This window comes from Somniosus microcephalus, unplaced genomic scaffold (assembly GCF_052327205.1).
Source record: "Somniosus microcephalus isolate GS21.2 unplaced genomic scaffold, FLI_Smic_1.0 unresolved_chr1, whole genome shotgun sequence".
Classification (NCBI taxonomy): domain Eukaryota; kingdom Metazoa; phylum Chordata; class Chondrichthyes; order Squaliformes; family Somniosidae; genus Somniosus; species Somniosus microcephalus.
The window spans coordinates 162,855,022-162,876,815 of NW_028225179.1; the positions used below are offsets into that span (position 1 = coordinate 162,855,022).

At 49.2% G+C, this 21,794-nt stretch overlaps 1 protein-coding gene across 1 annotated transcript in view; it reads right to left on the bottom strand.

Moving 5' to 3' along the window:
• Positions 1-21,794, bottom strand: part of LOC147096435 (superkiller complex protein 2-like) — a 70,704-nt gene that overhangs the window by 1,692 nt on the left and 47,218 nt on the right. Inside the window, 10 exon segments of the mRNA XM_085973821.1 lie at positions 488-543; positions 1,426-1,674; positions 5,996-6,100; positions 6,201-6,338; positions 7,019-7,156; positions 9,561-9,679; positions 13,802-13,913; positions 18,048-18,158; positions 19,670-19,882; positions 21,685-21,781. Coding sequence (XP_085829947.1) covers positions 488-543; positions 1,426-1,674; positions 5,996-6,100; positions 6,201-6,338; positions 7,019-7,156; positions 9,561-9,679; positions 13,802-13,913; positions 18,048-18,158; positions 19,670-19,882; positions 21,685-21,781 — 1,338 coding nt within the window.

Here is a 21,794-nt window from a genome sequence, read left to right on the forward strand (position 1 = left end):
GCTGACATGCTCTATTATAGATGCAAGTCGTTGCTTGCCTTCAAATTAGATTCTCAATTTTTATAAAGAGCAGAAAATAGATTTGTGGTAAACCACTGTTATCGTTCACAACCGTTCACTATTGTTATCACTGTTTACACTGTTGTTATCACTACACAAGGTTACCTCTTGCCACGCACGCTGTTATACCTAGGCATACCTCAGCTGACTCCGCCCATGGCTCCGCCTGCTTGCCCAGGTATAAAGGTGACTGATTGGCTAGTATTCTCCCTGTTGGAACCGATCACCCACGAGGGTGGGCTCTGTTATTTAGCCAATAAAAAACCTATAGTTACTATCTTAACTCGTCGCTTTTCATGGAATGAATTGATAGGTATATCAATTTTATTGGCTAAATAACAGAGCCCACCCTCGTGGGTGATCGGTTCCAACAGGTATATCAAGATTTAGATGGAAAAATGGTCTGGAGGAAGTTTCGGTTCCGAACGCTGGCTCCCCGGAACACCTGGCGCACGAGTTGCAATATTTATACTGCTGGAGGGCCTGAGCAAGGGACGATACACAGCGGCAAGTTCCGAGGCTGGCGAGAGGCGCGCGGGGAACATGCTCGAGGCAGCGTTGCGATGCAGGTTAGCAAGGCCATAAAAAAAAAAAAACCACAAGCTCTCGGGTTTATTTCTAGAGGGATAGAATTAAAAAGTAGAGAAGTTATGCTAAACCTGTATCGAACCTTGGTTAGACCACACTGCGAACAGTTCTGGTCGCCATCATTATAAACAGGATATAGAGGCACTGGAGAGGGTGCAGAGAAGATTTACAAGGATGATACCAGAAATGCAAGGGTGTACCCATCAGGAAAGGGTCTCTTTTCTCTTGAAAATAGAAGGCTGAGGGGTGACCTGTAAAGTATGCGACTATACTTAATACAATAATGAGGAGACAGCTTGGAAGGGTTTAACTTAGGTCTTTACTTCATACCAACAGGCGGGAACTGAGGGGAGATCAGTACCCACAGTACTATTTATACCCCTATGGCCAGGAGTGGTACTACGGTATCACTACGCCCTACAAAGTAGTGCTGCCCTGGTCATATGTATGTTACTTTAAACCTATTACATACACAACAGACCTAATTAGAGGTCTTTAACATTATGAAAGGTTTTGATAGAGTGGATACAGAGAGAATGTTTCCACTTGTGGGGAAGAGCATAACTAGAGGCCATCAATATAAGATAGTCACCGAGAAATCCAATTGGGAATTCAGAAGAAACTTCTTTACCCAAAGAGTGGCGAGAATGTGGAACTCGCTACCACAGGGAGTGGTTGAGGTGAATAGTATCGATGCATTTAAGGGGAGGCTGGACAAGCATATGAGGGAGAAGGGAATCGAGGGTTATGCTGATAGATTTAGATGAGGAAAGACGAGAGGAGGCTCGAGTGGAGCATAAACGCCGGCATGGACTGGTTGGGCTGAGTGGCCTGTTTGTGCCGTATGTCCGATTGTAATCCGATGCAAGAGAGGAACTCACCTTCGGGTAAGAAGAGTTTATTGGTGAGGAGGTGGTCAGGAGTTGGTGCCACTGGCAGTTCCTGAACTTCCTTCTCCGCCTCATCCGGCCTCGACTCGCACAGGACCAGAGTGGTGAATAACCGGCTGCTCGAGTCCGTGGACACCTGCAGATCATCAGAGAGTGTCTTGTGACTGTGCTCACACAGGGGGCAGGAGGAGGCCACGCAGCCCCTCGAGACTGTTCCGCATTCAATTATCTTAACAGCAAAATGTGTTATAACCTCGGCCCCTATGTTTTCTTTTCTCTCTCACAGGGCAGCTGTTGATGATTCGGCCATTGCATTTAACACCTCATCTAGAGTCACCTTTTGTTTCTGAACTTGACAGGATGGTCAGATGGGCAGAACAGAGGCAAATGAAATTTAACCCTGAAAAGTGCGAGGTGATGCATTTTGGGAGGACTAACAAGGCAAGGGAATACACAATGAATGGTAGGACCCTGGGAAGGACAGAGGATCAGAGGGACCTTGGTGTGCATGTACATAGATCCCTGAAGGCAGCAGGACAGGTAGATAAGGTGGTTAAAAAGGCATATGGGATACTTATATTCTATGGCTCGGCTAATGAAGGCAAGAGCAGGGAGGTTATGATGGAGCTGTACAAAACTCTAGTTAGGCCACAGCTGGAATACTGTGTGCAGTTCTGGTCGCCACACTATAGGAGGGATGTGATTGCATTGGAGAGGGTGCAGAGGAGATTCACCAGGATGTTACCTGGGCTGGAGCGCTTCAGCTATGAAGAGAGACTGGACAGGCTGGGGTTGTTTTCCTTAGAGCAGAGAAGGCTGAGGGGGGACCTGATTGAGGTGTACAAAATTATGAGGGGCATAGATAGGGCAGATAGAAAGGAACTTTTCCCCTTAGAGGGGTCAACAACCAGGGGGCATAGTTTCAAGGTAAGGGGCAGGAGGTTTAACTCTATCACAGACCTTCCCTTCAGTTTTTTCCTCCCCTCCCCCCTTTCCTTGCCCCTGCACTTGCTTAAAAACCTGTTACTCTTCTAAATTTTTTCCAGTTCTGATGAAAGGTCATCGACCTGAAACGTTAACTCTGTTTAAGAACACAAGAAATAGGAGCAGGAGTAGGCCAATCGGCCCCTCGAGCCTGCTCCGCCATTCAATAAGATCATGGCTGATCTGATCCTAACCGCCAATCCACTATCACAGAACCATCTCCTGAATCTAACAGAATTAGACACACGAAATAGGAGCAGGATCAGGCTATACGGCCCCTGGGCCCGCTCCGCTACCCACAGGGCCATGACCGATCCGAACCTAGACTCATGTCCAAATTCCTGCCCGCTCCCCGTAACCTTAATTCCCTTTACTTCTAGGAAACTGTCTATTTCTGTTTTAAATTTATGTAATGATGTAGCTTCTACAGCTTTTTGGGGCAGCATATTCCATGGACCTACCACCCTCTGAGTGAAGTACTTCCTCCTCATCGCAGTTTTGAAAGAGCAGCCCCTTATTCTAAGACTATGCCCCCTAGTTCTAGTTTCACCCATCATCGGGAACATCCTCCCCGCATCCACCCGATCCAACCCCTTCACAATCTTCTATGTTTCAATAAGATCGCCTCTCATTCTTCTGAACTCCAATGAGTAGAGTCCCAATCTACTCAACCTCTCCTCATATGTCCATCCCCTCATCCCCGGGATTAACCGAGTGAACCTTCTTTGTACTGACTCGAGAGCAAGTATGTCTTTTCTTAAGTATGGACACCAAAACTGTATGCAGTATTCCAGGTGCGGTCTCACCAATACTTGTACAACTGAAGCAACACCTCCCTATTTTTATATTCTATCCCCCTAGCAATGAAAGCCAACATTCCATTGGCCTTCTTAATCACTTGCTGCACCTGCATACTAACCTTTGAGTTTCGTGCACCAGACCCCCAGGTCCCTTTGTACTTCAGTACTTTCCAGTTTCTTGCCATTAAGATAATAACTTGCTCTACGATTTTTCCTGCCAAAGTGCATAACCTCACACTTTCCAGTATTGTATTCCATCTGCCAAATCTCTGCCCACTTACTTAGCCTGTCGATGTCCCCTTGCAGGTTTTTTATGTCCTCCTCACTCACTACTTTCCCTCCCATCTTAGTATCATCTGCAAACTTTGATATGTTACACTCGGTCCCCTCCTCCAAATCATTAATATAGATGCTGCCCGACCTGCTGAGTGACTCCAGCATTTTGTGTTGTTGGATCCTATCTTAGCTCCATCTTCCCGCCGCGGCTCCGTAACCCTTAATACCCTTTACCCAACAAAAATTCTGTCAATCTCAGTTTTGACATTTTCAGTTGACCCCCAAGCCTCGACAGCTTTTTTCAGGGGAAGAGAGTTCCAGATTTCCACTACCGTCTTTCGGATGGGACGTTAAACCGAGGCCCCGTCTGCTCGCTCAGGTGGACGTAAACGATCCCATGACACTATTTCGAAGAAGAGCAGGGGGGGGGGGGTGGGGGGGGGGGGGGGGGGGGGGAGTTCTCCCCGGTGTCCTGGGCCAATATTTATCCCTCAATCAACATCACTAAAAACAGATTATCTGGTCATGATCACATCGCTGTGTGTGGGAGCTTGCTGTGCGCAAATTTGGCTGCCACGTTTCCGACATTACAACAGCGACTACACTTCAAAAAATACTTCATTGGCTGTAAAGCGCTTTGGGACGTCCCGAGGTGGTGAAAGGCGCTATATAAATGCAAGTCTTCTTTACCCTTTGTGAGAAGAAGTGCTTCCTGACATCGCCCCCTGAATGGCCTGCTCGAATTTGTTCTGGACTTCCCTCACCAGTGGAAATAGTCTCTTTCCCAGTTCCCGTTCAATTACCGAATCCTTGCACTCCCCTTCCCCTATTTTTTGGAAGCACTGTTAGGATAAAATTTGGTTTAAGGGATATAAAGGGATCCTCAATATTCGACCGGTATAAAACTGTCTGAAAGGTACCATTTAGTCTTGTTAGCTGGAAAACAAACGCAAAGCACCATGGGATACTTGGCTATATTAACTCTTTTTAAAATAACAAGTAGATTAAAATGACCAAGGACATTCCAAAGCGCCGCTCGTAAATTACCCCCGAGTACATGTTTGGAGGAGGCCTCTTGAAAGAGATAAGGCACAAAGGCACATTGATGAGGCTTTAGCGGACAGGTCTTAGAGAATAGTCAGCTGGCCCTTTTTGACTCGGGCTTTGTTCAGCAAGGTCATGTCGTGCTGGAGATGCCTGCTTCCCTACTTTGATAACAGGACTAAGAGATAAGCTCATGAAGGCGAAGTTACAATGATGCTTTTGCAGCCCATAAGCTTGTCACGGAGATATTCAGGGGGGTACTCGAGGTGGAAGGACAGGCCTAGTAGTTGATTGATTAACCATGTAAACCAATGAAGTATCAATATTCCCATGTATACACCCCATTAGTAATAAGTGGGTGTTGTCTAATAAACTGTATAAACTAAGCTGTATTGTCACTTTTCCTCTGAGAACGGTGCCTCTAGCTGGGGGTGGCGGAGGTGGTTCTCCCGTGTGCACTCGTAACAAAACTATTGATCTGGTAACACCAGAGTCTGTTAGTTCTGTTTTACCATCCAGATTTTCCTCGCTTACAAACACTAAGTTGGAGTCACTATCTGAGGGAAAGGTGTCGTCACCGGTGTAAGTGGGACCAAGAAGCAATCCGACGCAATTCCGGGAAACAGAAGGCTGAGGGTATGACTAGCTGGGTCTTGACATCCTGGGGAAAAAAAAAAGGGAGTGGTTTGTTGGATCTAAAAGCCTGAGCCCTTTAGTAAAGTATCCTTCCAGTCTACACCCCATACAGGGAGGCCATTAAACCTTCTTCCTTCCACTTCCTCCTGACTCCCCAAAGCCTTTCCACCATCTACAAGGCACAAGTCCGGAGTGTGATGGAATAATCTCCACTTGCCTGGATGAGTGAAGCTCCAACAACACTCAAGAAGCTCGACACCATCCAGGACAAAGCAGCCCACTTGATTGGCACCCCATCCACCACCTTCAACATTCACTCCCTCCACCACCGGCGCACCGTGGCTGCAGTGTGTACCATCTACAAGATGCCCTGCAGCAACTCGCCAAGGCTTCTTCGGCAGCACCTCCCAAACCAACGACCTCTTCCACCTAGGACAAGGGCAGCAGGCGCATGGGAACACCACCACCTCCAAGTTCCCCTACAAGTCACACACACCATCCTGACCTGTAAATATATCGCCGTTCCTTCATCGTGGCTGGGTCAAAATCCTGGAACTTCAAGCTCCTTGTGGGGACAGGATTCCATCTCAACACATCATGCACACTCCAACCAAACGCAGACACCTCAAAGTCCACTCCCCAAACCCTGGAACACCCCCAACACACGCCCCCAGGACACCCACCACCCCCCCCTCTCCCAGGCCACCCCGCTTCTACCTGCAGGATCACTCCCAGCGCGTTCCTGTGACGTTGGGTTTTGACCACCAGCACCCGGCCAACAGACAACGACTTGAATCCGCTCGTGGACGCCATGATCATTTTCTGCAAAAACAAGGGGGGTATTAAATCAGAATGGCAGCAGGTATCTTCAAACAGGCGTTACCCTCGAGAGAGTCTGTGCTGGGTCTCATTCACACATTACCTGTAGGGAGTTCCGCGTGTACAGGAGCTCCCGCACAGTGACGTAATACCGCTCCAAGTCGCTCAGTTGCCCGATGCACTCCACCTCGTCCATGTTTGCCAGCTTCTTGGTCAGTTCCTGAATCTGCTGTTCGTATATCTGCAATAGAACAGTTCCCAGTTGTACGTTAAGTGACTGCTGTCGCACGCCAGTTCTGCTACATTAACAGTGCCAATATTTGCAAGGAATTGCCGGGATTGTGCCGTTATTTGAGAAGTGTCAGTGGGTCAGTTTTCGGAAGGGGTTCCATTATGTAAAAGATATCCATGGGAGTGCACTATAGGGACTTCTGCACTCCCCAAAACCCTGGCCCTCTTGCGCATCCCCGATTTCCATTGCTCAACCATTGGTGGCCGTGCCTTCTGTTGCCTGGGCTCCAAGCTCTGGAATTCCCTCCCTAAACCGCTCCGCCTCTCCCCTCCTTTTTTAAAGACACTCTTTAAAATCTATCTCGTTGACCATGCTTTTGGTCACCTGCCCTCATATCTCATGTGGCTCAGTGTCAATTTCTGTCTGATTACACTCCTGTGCAGTGCCTGGAGACGTTTTACTACGTTAAAGGCACTGTGTAAATACAAGTTTTTGTTGTTGCACATTATACAGAGACAGGCACATCACACACAGAGACAAGCATATCATACTCACAGACAAGCAACGCACACACGCACACAAACACAAACACAAACACGCACAGGCGCAGATGCACACACGCAAACCACAGACACTCGGACACACACAGTGCAGCTGAAGAGTTAAGGCGAAAGAAAGCTGCTGAGCACCTTGGCATCCTTCCTGGCGTGGAACTCGGAAAAGCTGCGCTTCATCATGTCCTCGACCCGGAGCGCCTCGACCCGCAGCAGGTTCAGGATCATGGTGTAGGTCAGGCGGAACTGGGACTGCAGCAACGTGGGCTTTCCCTGCAACAAGAGCGACACAAAGAGGGCTGAATTCAAAGCGCGCACCACAGCTCCCAGACAGCACAAAGCCGCCCCGGGAACGAGAGAGGGAGAGAGAGAGAGAGAGAGAGAGAGAGAGAGAGAGAGAGAGAGAGAGAGAGAGAGAGAGAGAGAGAGCGCGAGCTGAACAATTCAAGGCCTGCTTTCTCATGGGACGGTTCAACTTGCAGGTAGAAGGCGGGAAGGGCACTTCAGGGAAATGATGGGAACAGAATTGAGGGGCCGGTTGCGCTTAATTTCAATACTTTACCTGGAGAGGTCCTGCATTGCGGGTAACAGGGCACTTAGAAAATCATGACATGATTCGGCAGAGTAAGCATGGTTTTATGAAAGGGAAATCATGTTCGACAAATTTATTAAAGTTTTTTGAGGATGTAACTAGCAGGGTAGATAAAGGGGAACCAGTGGATGTAGTATATTTGGATTTCCAGAAGGCATTCGATAAGGTGCCACATAAAAGGTTGCTACACAAAATAAGGCCACATGGGGTTGCGGGTAATGTATAAGCATGTTAGAGGATTGGTTAACGGACAGAAAACACAGAGTGGGGATAAATGGGTTATCTTCCGGTTGGCAGGCTGTAACCAGTGGGGTGCTGCAAGGATCAGTGTTGGGGCCTCAGCTATTTACAATCTATATTAATGACCTAGATGAAGGAACAGAGTGTAATGTATCCAAGTTTGCTGATGATACAAAGCTAGGTGGGACAGTAAGCTGTGAGGAGTCTGCAGAGGGATATTGATGGACTAAGTGAGTGGGCAGTAAGGTGGCAGATTGAGTATAATGTAGGGAAATGTGAGTTTATTTACTTAGGTAGGACGAATAGGAAAACAGAATATTTTTAAATGGTGAGAATCTATTAAATGTTGGTGTTCAGAGGGATCTGGGTGCCCTAGTGCAAGAAACACAGAAAGCTAGCATGCAGCTACAGCAAGCAATAAGGAAGGCAAATGGCATGTGGGCCTTTATTGCAAGGAGGTTGGTGTATAAGAGTAAGGAAGTCTTGCTACAACTGTACAGGGCCTTGGTGAGACCACACCTGGAGTACTGTGCAGAGTTCTGGTCTTCTTATCTAAGGAAGGATATACTTACCGTAGAGGCGGTGCAACTAGATTGATTCCTGGGATGAGAGGGCTGTCCTATGATTAGAGATTGAGCCTGTGGCGTTGCTACATTGGGGAAACATGGTGTGTATGTAGATAAACCTGTATAATCCCCTTTTAACTGCTGTATTCCCCTCCCCCCGCAAGCCAGTTGCAAGCTGAGAGGAATAAGGCACGTTCAGACTTGCCTGCTGCTGAGAGAAGGAAAACCAATCAGGTTCCAGCAGGTGACCAATCCGTGAGTCATCACAGGTTCGCTGGCTTTACGAATTCAGTACTGTATTGTGAGAGTTGGAGTAAAGACCTATTTCTTGTAGCTCGCTGTGTTGCCTATTTCTTTACACGGGAGACCGTAGTCCCCCACAAGCCTATATTCTCTGGAGTTTAGAAGAATGAGAGGTGATCTCATTGAAACATATAAGATTCTGAGGGGGATTGACAGGGTAGATGCTGAGCGGTTGTTTCCCCCTGGCTGGAGACTCTAGAACTGGGGGTCACAGTTTCAGGATAAGGGGCCGACCATTTAAGACTGAGATGAGGACTTTCCTCTCTGAGGGTTGTGAATCTTTGGAATTCTCTCCCCCAGAGGGCTGTGGATGCTCAGTCAGTCATTGAGCGATAGATTTTTGGACTCTGGGGCAATCCAGGGATATGGGGATCGAGCGGAAAAGTGGAGTGGAGGTCGATGATCAGCCATGATCTTATTGAATGGCGGAGCAGGCTCGAGGGGCCGTATGACCGACTCCTGCTTCTAATACTTATGGCCTCCAGTTAGAATTCTTAATAAGAAAAATCTAATTTTCCGGTAACTATATCATTTGGCACATTTGCTCTACGAGTGGTACATCAGGACAATTTGCAGAAGGGGGGGGGGGGGGGGGGGGCGAGGAGATTTACCAGAATGCTGCCAGGGAGGAGGGACGGAGAGCGGTAAGATTTTCATTAGGTAAGGGGTACCAGGGGATTACGGCGCGGAGGCGGGTGAAATAGGGTTGCGGTTGCCTTGGTCAGCGCCTCATTGGTTCGCTTGAGACGCGTCTCGAAGCCCTTCACGCAAAACGCTTCCACAGTGCAGTCATTGGAATCATGTAGGGTAACAGGGTGGCCCAGCAGCACAGCAAGATCCCACACCGCAAGCAGCGAGATGATCGACCAACGAAGCGGTCTCTCGCGACGCCACGAGGGTAATATGCCCCCTCCCACGACCCCTGCTAAATCGCCATTTCTCCCCCCCCCCCCGCCCTGTTGTTTGCATTTCTTACCAACATCATCTTGTGGAGGTCAGACATCTCATGGACCCCAGCCTTACACAGGATAATGACCATCCCGGTCGTGTCCAGACCTCTCCTTCCCGCTCGTCCGGCCATCTGAATGTATTCACCTGCATCGAATACAAAGGAGTCACAGGTCGAGGGGCTAAAAGGGGTTAAATTAAGGGGGCGGGTTGCACAGACTGGGCTTGTATTCCCTCGTGTATATAAAAGATTCATAGGTCATCCGATTGAGGTGTTTACGATGATTAAAGGAGTTGATAGGGTAAGACAGAGAAACTGGCCCAGAAATTCGGGTCGGGGGCTTCCCGCGGGTGCAAGCCCCCGACCTGCACTTACCTAGCGCGCCGGCCGTTGTGCTGTGGGCCCGCGTGGGATTCCCATCTTGGGCCTCCTCCAATTGCCGGCGCGCAGTGCTTGCGTATCCCAGGGGCGCAGTTAGTTCGATGCGTCCCCTGGGATCACGTGGGCCATGGAGAGCCAATGGTAGCAGGGAATCTCTATTCATAGATTTGACAAATCTAATATAATTCAGCCCCAAAACATCACTAAAACTTCAAATAAATTTTTTAAAAATCACATTTTTAAAATAACTATAAATTACATAAAATAACTTTTAAACAATAATTAAAATTTTTGAAAAAATTAATTACAGTTTCTAACAGGGCTAAAAATAAACTGACCTTTCTTTAAAGTATTTAAAAATAATAAACCTGTGGAAAAAATGTTTTAATTTAACTGAATTCACTACTTACCTTGTTAAAAGCAAGCCTTGCGACTGCTTTTTACAAGCGTAGCTCCTGGTGACTTACCCTCCCGGAGAAACCTGTAAAAAAATGCAAGTTCGATGCGCACGCGCTGCCTCTCCGGCGCACGCATTCGACCTCTGAACCCCTTCGTTCAGGGGAACGGAAGTTCCGGTTTCCTGTGCATGCACGAAACCGGCACTTTCGTCGGGCCTACGCGCGAGTACCCAGCGCGTACACGCCCATGGGGACCCGAATTTCTGGCCCACTATTTCCTCTGGTGTGGGGGAGCGGGGAGTCTAGATAACAGGCCACAAACTTAAAATTACAGCCAGGCCGTTCAGGGGTTACATCATCAAGTTACATCAAGTCTGCAGCACAGAAACAGGCCGTTCGGCCCAACTGGTCGGTGCTGGTGTTTATGTTCCACACGAGCCTCCTCCCACCCCTCTTCATCTCACCCCATATCCTTCTAGTTCTTTCTCCCTCGTGTTTAATCGAGCTTCCCCTTAAATGCATCTATGCTACTCTCCTCAACTCCTCCCCGTGGTGGCGAGTGCCACATTCTCACCTTCCGAGTAAAGAAGTTTCCCCTGAATTCCCTCTTGGATTTATTAGTGACTCTCTCATATTTATGGCCCCTAGTTTTGGTCTCCCCCTCAAGTGAAAACATCTTCGACACGTCCACCCTATCGAACCCTTTCATAATCTTAACCTCTATCAGGTCGACCCCTCAGCCTTCTCTTTTCTAGAGGAAAGATCCCCAAGCCTGTCCAGTCTGACGTCAGGAAGCACTATTTCACACAAAGGTCAGTGGAAATCTGGAACTCGCTCCCTCCAAAAACCTGTTGAGGCTGGGGCGGGCAACAGAAAATTTCAAAACGGAGATGGATAGATTTTTTATTGGGTGAGGGTGTCGAGGGATACGGAACCAAGGCGGGTAGATGGAGTTAAGATACAGAACAGCCGCGATCCGATTGAATGACGGAACAGGCTCGAGGGGCTGAATGGCCTCCTCCTCTCCCATGTTCCTGGAGCAACTTGGGAGTGCTAACCACAGAGCGTCTCGCTGGGGGCGTCAATAGGGCAGACACACCACGTGCAGCAGGTAAAACAGGCTGCAGCTTCACTTTCACCGATCACACGAAGTCAAGATCCACCCCCTAGGAGTCTTGCTGCAGTTGTACAGGGCCTTGGTGAGACTGCACCTTGAGTATTGTGTGCAGTTTTGGTCGCCTTATCTGAGGAAGGATGTTCTTGCCATGGAAGGAGTGCAGCGAAGATTCACCAGGCTGATACCTGGGATGGCAGGAATGACGTATGAGGAGAGATTGGGTCGACTGGGCTTGTACTCGCTGGAGTTTAGAAGAATGAGAGGGGATCTCATTGAAACTTATAAAATTCTAACAGGACTAGACAGACTAGATGCAGGAAGGATGTTCCCGATGGCCGGGGTGTCGAGAACCAGGGGTCACAGTCTAAGGATAAGGGGTAAGCCATTTAGGACAGAGATGAGGAGGAATTTCTTCACCCAGAGAGTGGTGAACCTGTGGAATTCTCTACCACAGAAGGCAGTAGAGGCTAATTCATTAAATATATTCAAGAAGGAGTTAGATAGATTTCTTAAGGCTAAAGGGATCAAGGGATATGGGGAGAAGGTAGGGACAGGGTACTGAATTTGGATGATCAGCCATGATCTCATTGAATAGCGGAGCAGGCTTGAGGGGCCAAATGGCCTACTCCTGCTCCTATCTTTCTTACGTTGCCTTTGGTCCTTTTACCACGTTCGATGGTCTCTCTGTTCGTGCACCCCTTTTCAGGATTGTACTGTTTAGTTTATATTGCCTCTCCTCATTCTTTCTACCAAAATGTATCACTTTGCACTTTTCTGCATTAAACTTCACCTGCCACGTGTCCGCCCATTCCACCAGCCTGTCTATGTCCTCCTGAAGTCTATCACTCTCCTCCTCACTGTTCACTATACTTCCAAGTTTTGTATCATCTGTAAATTTTGAAATTGTGCGCTGTCCACCCAAGTCCAAGTCATTGATTTATATCAAAAAAAGCAGTGGTCCTAGAACCGATCCCTGGGGAACACCACTGTATACCTTCCTCCAGTCCGAAAAACAAATGTTCACCACTACTCTCTGTTTCCTGTCACTTAGCCAATTCTGTATCCATGCTGCCACTGTCCCTTTTATTCCATGGGCTTCAACTTTGCTGGCAAGCCTATTATGTGGCACTTTGTCGAACGCCTTTTGGAAATCCATGTACACCACGTCAACTGCATTGCCCTCATCAACCCTCTGTTACCTCATCAAAGAACTCAATCAAGTTAGTTAAACACGATTTGCCTTTAACAAATCCGTGCTGGCTTTCCTTAATTAATCCACACTTGTCCAAGTGACTGTTAATTTTGTCCCTGATTACTGTTTCTAAAAGCTTCCCCACTACCGAGGTTAAACTGACTCGCCTGTAGTTGCTGGGTTTATCTTTACACCCTTTTTTGAACAAGGGTGTACATTTGTAATTCTCCAGTCCTCTGGCACTACCCCCGTTTCTAAGGAGGGTTGGAAGATTTTGGCCAGTACCTCTGCGATTTCTTCCCTCAACATCCTAGGATGCTTCCCATCCGCTCCTGGTGATTTATCCACTTTAAGTACAGCCAGTCTTTCTAGTACCTCCTCTTCATCAATTTTTATCCTATCAAGTATCTCCACTACCTCCTCCTTCACTATGTCTATGGCAGCATCTTCTTCCTTGGTGAAGACAGATGCAAAGTACGCATTTAGTACCTCAGCCATACCCTCTGCCTCCATGCGTAGGTCTCCTTTTTAGTCCCTAATTGGCCCCACCCCTCCTTTTACTATTTATATGCCATAGAAGAAAAGACTTGCATTTCTATAGCGCCTTTCACAACCACCAGACGTCCCAAAGTGCTTTACAGCCAATGAAGTACTTTTGAAATGCAGTCACTGTTGTAATGTAGGAAACGCGGCAGCCAATTTGTGCACAGCAAGCTCCCACAAACAGCAATGTAGTAATGACCAGATAATTTTTTTTTGTGATGCTGATTGAGGGATAAATATTGGCCAGGACACCGGGGATAACTCCCCTGCTCGTCTTCGAAATAGTGGCTATAGGATCTTTTACGTCCACCTGTGAGAGCAGACGGGACCTCGGTTTAACGTCTCATCCAAAAGATGGCACGCTTCGACAGCGCTCCCTCAGCACTGGGAGTGTCGGCCTGGATTTTTGTGCTCAAGTCTCTGGAGTGGGACTTGAACCCACAACCTTCTGAGGGCGAGTGTGCTACCCAGAGAGCCACAGCTGACACTACGCTGTCCCTGATGTGCGCAGTTGTGGGGTCATTTCCCCCTCATCCCGCCTGGTTCTGAATTAAATCGGTACTTTGGCCTGCCCTAAATTTAACTAGAGTTACGTCTCCCGAAAGCTGGACAATTAGCGCATCGCGGCGCATGTTACCTGGCGTCAGGTCCCGGAAGTTTGTCCCGTCGTGTTTCCGGATTGTGTCGAACACCACGGTCCGGGCCGGCATGTTCACTCCCATCGCGAAGGTCTCCGTCGCAAACAGAATCTGCACCGCACGGAAAAGCAAAAAAAAAATCCCGTTAAACACAGAGGCAGCGCGGATCATGGCGACGATACAACCTCGTCAGCTTGGCTCAATTAGTCGCGCGCGAGCCAGAAGGCCATGGGCCCAAGCCCCGCCACCCGGGATACATAATCATAGACTCATAGAATAGCACAGCACAGAAGCAGCCATGTGGCCCATCGAGTCTGCGCCGGCTCCTTCAAAGAGCAATCCAGTTAGTCTCACTCCCCCGCTCTTCCCCCATATCCCTGCAATTCTTTCTCCTTCAAGTATTTATCCAATTCCCTTTCGAAGGCTGCTGTGGAATCTGTATCCACCACCTGATCAGGTAGCACATTCCAAATCCTAACCACTCGTTGCGTAAAATGGTTTTCCTCGTGTTGCCTATGGTTCTTTTGCCAATCACCTTAAATCTGTGCCACAGAAACAGAAGATAGGAGCAGGAGTAGGCCATTCGGCCCCTCGAGCCTGCTCCGCCATTTAATGAGATCATGGCTGATCATCCAAACTCAGTACCCTGTCCCTGCCTTCTCCCCATATCCCTTGATCCCTTTAGCCTCAAGAAATATATCCAACTCCTTCTTGAATATATTTAATGAATTGGCCTCTACTGCCTTGTGTGGTAGAGAATTCCACAGGTTCACCACTCTCTGGGTGAAGAAATTCCTCCTCATTTCTGTCCTAAATGGCTTACCCCTTATCCTTAGACTGTGGCCCCTGGTTCTGGACTCCCCGACCATCGGGAACATCGTTCCTGCATCTAGTCTGTCTAGTCCTGTCAGAATTCTATAAGTTTCAATGAGATCCCCTCTCATTCTTCTAAACTCCAGCGAGTACAAGCCCAATCGACCCAATCTCTCCTCATACGTCATTCCTGCCATCCCAGGTATCAGCCTCTGGTTATCGACCCTTCTGCCAATGGAAACAGTTTCTCTTTATTTACCATCTACTCTGTCTAAACCTGTCATGATTTTAAACACCTCCATCAAATCTCCTCTTAGCCTTCTCTGCTCTAACGAGAACAACCCCAGCTTCTCCAGTTGATCCACCTCACTGTAATCCCTCATCACTGGAACCATTCTAGTAAATCTCTTCTTTACCCTCTCCAAAGCCTTCATTTCCTTCCTAAAGCGTGGTGCCCAGAATTGGACACAATACTCCAGCTGGGGCTGAATTAGTGTTTTTTTAAAGGTTTAAGCCAGTGGACAATGAGGTGGACGAGAGCAGTGCCCTTCAGTCTTACCGAGAATGACATGGAATATGCAGCACAGAAACAAGCCATTTGGCCTAACTGGTCCATGCTGGTGTTTATGCTCAACACGAGCCTCCTCCCACCCGACTGCATCTCACCCTGCCCCACCGTATCCCTCTATTCCCTTCTCCCTCATGTGCGCTTCAGGCCTGCAATTAAATGAGTCAATGCTCTCGGCCTCAGCCACTCCAGCGAGTTCCACATTCTCACCACTCTCTAGGTAAAGCAATTCCTCTATAATTCTTCATTGGATTTATTCCAAAATTCTACAGACTCTGGAACAGTTCCCATGGATTGGAGGGTAGCTAATGTTACCCCACTATTCAAAAAAGGTGGTAGAGAGAAAACGGGGGAATTACAGACCGGTAAGCCGGATATCGGTAGTGGGGAAAATGCTAGAGTCCATTATAAAAGATGTCATAGCAGAGCACTTGGAAAACAGTGACAGGATCGGACAAAGTCAGCATGGATTTACAAAAGGTAAATCGTGCTTGACTAATCTACTGGAATTTTTTGAGGATGTAACTGGTAGAATAGATAAAGGGAGAACCAGTGGATGTGGTGTATTTGGACTTTCAGAAGGCTTTCGATAAGGTCCCGCATAAGAGATTAGCATGTAAAGTTAAGGCACATGGGATTGGGAGTAAGGTACTGACTTGGATAGAGAACTGGTTGGCAGACAAGAAGCAAAGAGTTGGAATAAACAGGTCTTTTTCCGAGTGGCAGGCAGTGACTAGTGGGGTACCGCAGGGATCGGTGCTAGGACCCCAGCTATTCACAATATATATACTATTAATTAATGATCTAGACGATGGAACTAGATGTAATATCTCCAAGTCTGCAGACGACACAAAGCTGTGTGGGCGTGTGTGCTGTGAGGAGGATGCTGAGAAACTCCAGTATGATTTGGACAGGTTGGGTGATTGGGCAGATGCATGGCAGATGCAGTATAATGTGGATAAATGCAAGGTTATCCACTTTGGTGGCAAAAACAGGAAGGCAGATTATCTGAACGGCAATAGATTGGGAGAAGGGGAAGTGCAACGAGACCTGTGTGTCCTTGTACACCAGTAGCTGAAGGTAAGCAATCAGGTGCAGCAGGCGGTTAAGAAGGCAAATGGTATGCTGGCCTTCGTAGCGAGAGGGTTCGAGTACAGGAACAAGGATGTCTTGCTGCAGTTGTACAGGGCCTTGGTGAGACAACACCTTGAGGATTGTGTGCAGTTTTGGTCGCCTTATCTGGAGGAAGGATGTTCTTGCCATGAAGGGAGTGCAGCGACGATTCACCAGACTGATACCTGGGATGGCAGGAATGACGTATGAGGAGAGATTGGGTCGATTGGGCTTATATTTGCTGGAGTTTAGAAGAATGAGAGGGGATCTCATTGAAACTTATAACATTCTAACAGGACTAGACGGATTAGATGCAGGAAGGATGTTCCCGATGGCGGGGGAGTCCAGAACCAGGGGTCACAGTCTAAAGAGAAGGGGTAGGCCATTTAGGACAGAGATGAGGAGGAATTTCTTCACCCAGAGAGTGGTGAACCTGTGGAATTCTCTACCACAGAAGGCAGTGGAGGCCAATTCATCTATCTATATATATATATATATAAATAAAAGGATACTTCTGTCATTCCGTCTGTCTGTCTGTCTTGAATTAACTCGAAAGTTATAGAGCGTACCTACACGTGCGTTACGTCGAAAGAAAGCTGACGATTCCAGAACCGTCCTAAGCATATTTACGTTTCGGCCGGACAAAAATTGTTGGCGCGTTATGCAAAAAACCTTCAAAATTAAACTCATTATCTGCTAAGTAGCATTGATTGACTGACGTCAAGGTCGACCAATCCTGTGCCGGCACGATTGACCAATCCTACAGTTCAGTCGCCTGATGGTTGGCCAATCGCTGCATCTGTGGGCGGGACTAATGCTTTTCAACTCAGGCATCGGGCAGCCATTGCTTCACTACTTCCAGCTCAAACTCTGCTAATCCAGCTTCGAAAAAGTTAGTATCTCTTTTAAAAATTATAAAACATTTTTGGTAAATGTTATGTAAGTACTTTCACTTTCATCTTTGAAGCTATTAAAAAAGGTAGAAATGTTGCCCGGCAGCAGATTCACACAGGGACAGACAGGCCCCAAAGCCTGGGACTCGATTTAAACCGCCCGGCCCAAAACAGCCCTGGCAAAGCCGGGCTCCCCCAGCTAGTTAAATATATTCAAGAAGGAGTTAGATATATTTCTTAAGGCTAAAGGGATCAAGGGATATGGAGAGAAAGCAGGGACAGGGTACTGAATTTGGATGATCAGCCATGATCTCATTGAATGGCGGAGCAGGCTCGAGGGGCCGAATGGCCTACTCCTGCTCCTATCTTCTATGGGACAATCTTATATTTAAGTCCCCTTGTTCTGATCTCCCCCACAAGCGGAAACCGTTTCTCCACATCCACCCAACTGAACCCCTTCCTAATGTTAAAGACCTCCATCGGGTCTTCTCTTGCAGGGGATAAGAGTCCCAGCCTGCTCAGTCTTTCCTGACAGTTGCATCCTCTCGATTCTGATCATTTTCTGCAATTTCTCCAGCGCTTCTATATCCTTTCTGTAACATGGAGACCAGAACTGCGCACAGTGCTCCAAGTGTGGACCAACCAAGGTTGTATATAAATTTAACATTCCTCTAGAAATCAACCCCAGGACTTAGTTTGCACTCTTCATGGCCTTATCAACTTGCGCTGCTACTTTGTGATTTATGTATCTGTAATCGCAGATCCCTCTGCTCCATTCATATTCTTACCTTCCAAGAGTTAGAGGGTCGGGAGGTGTCTACGAAGAGGGGACCGACCATCCACACTATGGATTCTTACCTTTACCAGGCCCCTGGTAAACAGCATCTCAATAACTTCCTTCAGGATTGGAAGGATCCCACTGTGATGAACGCCAATCCCTCGCTTCAATAGCCCCACCATCTGAAGTACCTGTCCAACAACCATATCAATGAGCATTAACCGTCCAACAGGAACAAGCAAAGAAATGAAGACCTGAATAAAGTGATTTAGGCTAAAGCATTTCTGCACCACCATCTTCTGTACTAAAGGTATGCGCCTTCACAGCAAATACACATCCCAATCCAACCAAATCATACCTAATCCATCCCAATCCAAGCCAATCCATCCAAACCCAATATATCCCAATCCATCCCAATGATACCCAATCCAACCCAATCATACCTAATTCATTCCAAATCAACCCATCCCAACCCAATCCAGCGTATCCCAATCCATCCCAATTCATTTCACGGACCAAACCCCATCTCACTGACCCGAACCCCAAACACCAGACCCCTTCTCACTGTCCCGAACCCCAAACACCAGACCCCTTCTCACTGTCCCGAACCCCCAAACCCCCAAACCCCATCTCACTGACCCAAACCCCCAAACACCAGACCCCTTCTCACTGTCCCCGAACCCCAAACACCAGACCCCTTCTCACTGTCCCCGAACCCCAAACACCAGACCCCTTCTCACTGTCCCCGAACCCCCAAACACCAGACCCCTTCTCACTGTCCCCGAACCCCCAAACACCAGACCCCTTCTCACTGTCCCCGAACCCCAAACACCAGACCTTCTCACTGTCCCCGAACCCCAAACACCAGACCCCTTCTCACTGTCCCCGAACCCCAAACACCAGACCTTCTCACTGTCCCCGAACCCCCAAACACCAGACCTTCTCACTGTCCCCGAACCCCAAACACCAGACCCCTTCTCACTGTCCCCGAACCCCAAACACCAGACCTTCTCACTGTCCCCGAACCCCCAAACACCAGACCTTCTCACTGTCCCCGAACCCCAAACACCAGACCCCTTCTCACTGTCCCCGAACCCCAAACACCAGACCTTCTCACTGTCCCCGAACCCCAAACACCAGACCCCTTCTCACTGTCCCCGAACCCCCAAACACCAGACCCCTTCTCACTGTCCCCGAACCCCCAAACACCAGACCCCTTCTCACTGTCCCCGAACCCCAAACACCAGACCCCTTCTCACTGTCCCCGAACCCCAAACACCAGACCTTCTCACTGTCCCCGAACCCCAAACACCAGACCCCTTCTCACTGTCCCCGAACCCCCAAACACCAGACCCCTTCTCACTGTCCCCGAACCCCCAAACACCAGACCCCTTCTCACTGTCCCGAACCCCAAACACGTGTGCACACAGCACTAAAGATACCACGATGAAGTAACTACCTGTAATTTATTTACGAGCATACAAACATAGGAACAATGGCCGACAGGTAAAGACCCTCTGGGCCATCGAGCCTGTCCCACACAATTGCAATATCTTGTGTGTCACAATATATTTGACTCTTAATGGCTGACTGGTGATAGAAGTGCTCCGGGGAGCTATTGCTGTTTGAGCTGGAGGGATCCACACCTCACTGCGCAGGGCTTTTATTTCAAACCACACACCCGCCTCTCAGACGTTTTTACCTGCGGTAACTCGCGGTCCGTGCCCTTTAATCGGGAAATGCACTTCTGGAAGAAGATGTGGATCTCGCTCTTCTCCACACTGCTGGTGAGGTCGACAGTCGTCAGTATATTGGCGTTCTCGTCACACCGGTTCCGGGAGAAGGTGAAGGCCACGATCGGGAGGTTGTCTTTCTTCCGCAGCATGTCAATCAAGGACAACCACACGCTTTTATCCTGTGCCGATCGAACATGTTAGAGACTGGCAGAGACAGCCGAGCGTCTAATTACACAGTACTGGCGACTGGCAGACCCGGGTGATACCCACCTGCTTCTCAATGTCATTTCTAACATGTATTCGCTGAAGACACACAGCTTAAAAGCCCCTTTTACACTGGGAGAACGTGGCTCTCCTGTTTGGCTGCCCGCCCTCCCGCATTATTCCTGTCTCCTGATGAGCATCCATACCCTCCCTCCCTCGGACCCCACTACAGGCTGGTCGGAGATAACAGAAAATGCTGGAAAAACTCAGCAGGCCAGGAAACATCCGTGGAGAGAGAAACAGAGTTAACGTCTCAGGTCGAAACCCTTAGTCAGATCTGAGAAAAAAAGCAGGAAATGAAACAGATTAAAAGGCCAGTTTGGGGGCTGGGAAATGGGGGAGGGGATGAAAGAACAAAAGGGAAGGTCAGGGAGAGGTGAAGAGACATTAAGAGATACTCAAGGTGAGACGAGATGGTAATAGGACAGGTAAAGAGACAAAGGATGGCTCGAGATGAAGTGTGAAATGCGCTGGCAGAGTGAGAGACAGCTGCCATGTGGGAGAGAGAAAAGGAAAAGGCACAAACCAGAAGTGTGGATAAAAAATATATAAAAATACAATAGGGGCCGAGGTTATGATCTGAAATTGTTGAACTTGATATCGAGTCCGGAAGGCTGTAAAGTGCCTAATCGGAAGATGAGGTGCTGTTCCTCGAGTGTTAAAGGGGTTTGTATATTAGACGCACACAGTTGCTGTTGGACACAGTTTGTACAACAGGTGTCTTACTTTTTTCCACGTATGGCAATGGATCTCCTCTCTGGCTCCCCGGCTCCAAGCCAACAACCCCCCGACCCCCGATCTTCCCACCTCCAGACCCCTTCCCCGCTCCTCGGGCTCCCAACACCCCCACTCCAGCACCGACCTTACCCAAACACACCCTCACCCACCTCCCAACATCCCCACTCCAGCCCCCGTCACCCAAACACACCCTCCCCTGCCTCCCAACACCCCCACTCCAGCCTCCTCACCCCAAACTCACCCACTTCCCCTCACAACACCCCCACTCCCCAACTCCAGCCCCCCTCACCCCAAACTCACCCACTCCCCTTCCCAACACCCCCACTCCCCAACTCCAGCCCCCCTCACCCCAAACTCACCCACTCCCCCTCCCAACACCCCCACTCCAGCCCCCCTCACCCCAAACTCACCCTCTCCCCCCTCCCAGGCTCTGTCACCACCACCCACCCCGCCTCCATCTACCACTTTACCCTAAGCTCTCGACCTTCTGGACCCCGGACCCTCTCCCTGACCCACCCCCTTGTCCCCGGGCCCCCGCCCCTCTCCCTGACCCAGCCCCCTTGTCCCCGGGCCCCCGCCCCTCTCCCTGACCCAGCCCCCTTGTCCCCGGCCCACCCCCTCTCCCCGGCCCCCCTCTCCCTGACCCAGCCCCCTTGTCCCCGGCCCCCCTCTCCCTGACCCAGCCCCCTTGTCCCCGGGCCCCCGACCCTCTCCCTAACCCACCCCCCTTGTCCCCAGGCCCCCGCCCCTCTCCCTGACCCACCCTCCTTGTCCCCGGGCCCCCGCCCCTCTCCCTGACCCACCCCCCTTGTCCCCGGCCCACCCTCTCCCTGATCCAGCCCCCTTGACCCCGGCCCACCCTCTCCCTGACCCAGCCCCCTTGTCCCCGGGCCCACCCTCTCCCCGGTACACGGTGAGCTGGCCGAGCGTTTGCAAAATTCTGATGCTGCACTCCTTGCCCGACAGGAGGAGGCCTCACCTGACTGGAGCCTCCGTAATGTACTGGCTGCTTGGCACCAAAGGACTGGGAGTGCTTGCTGGCTCGCTCCTTCTTGGCATCGACTGCAGCATAGAACCTGCACATCAGGG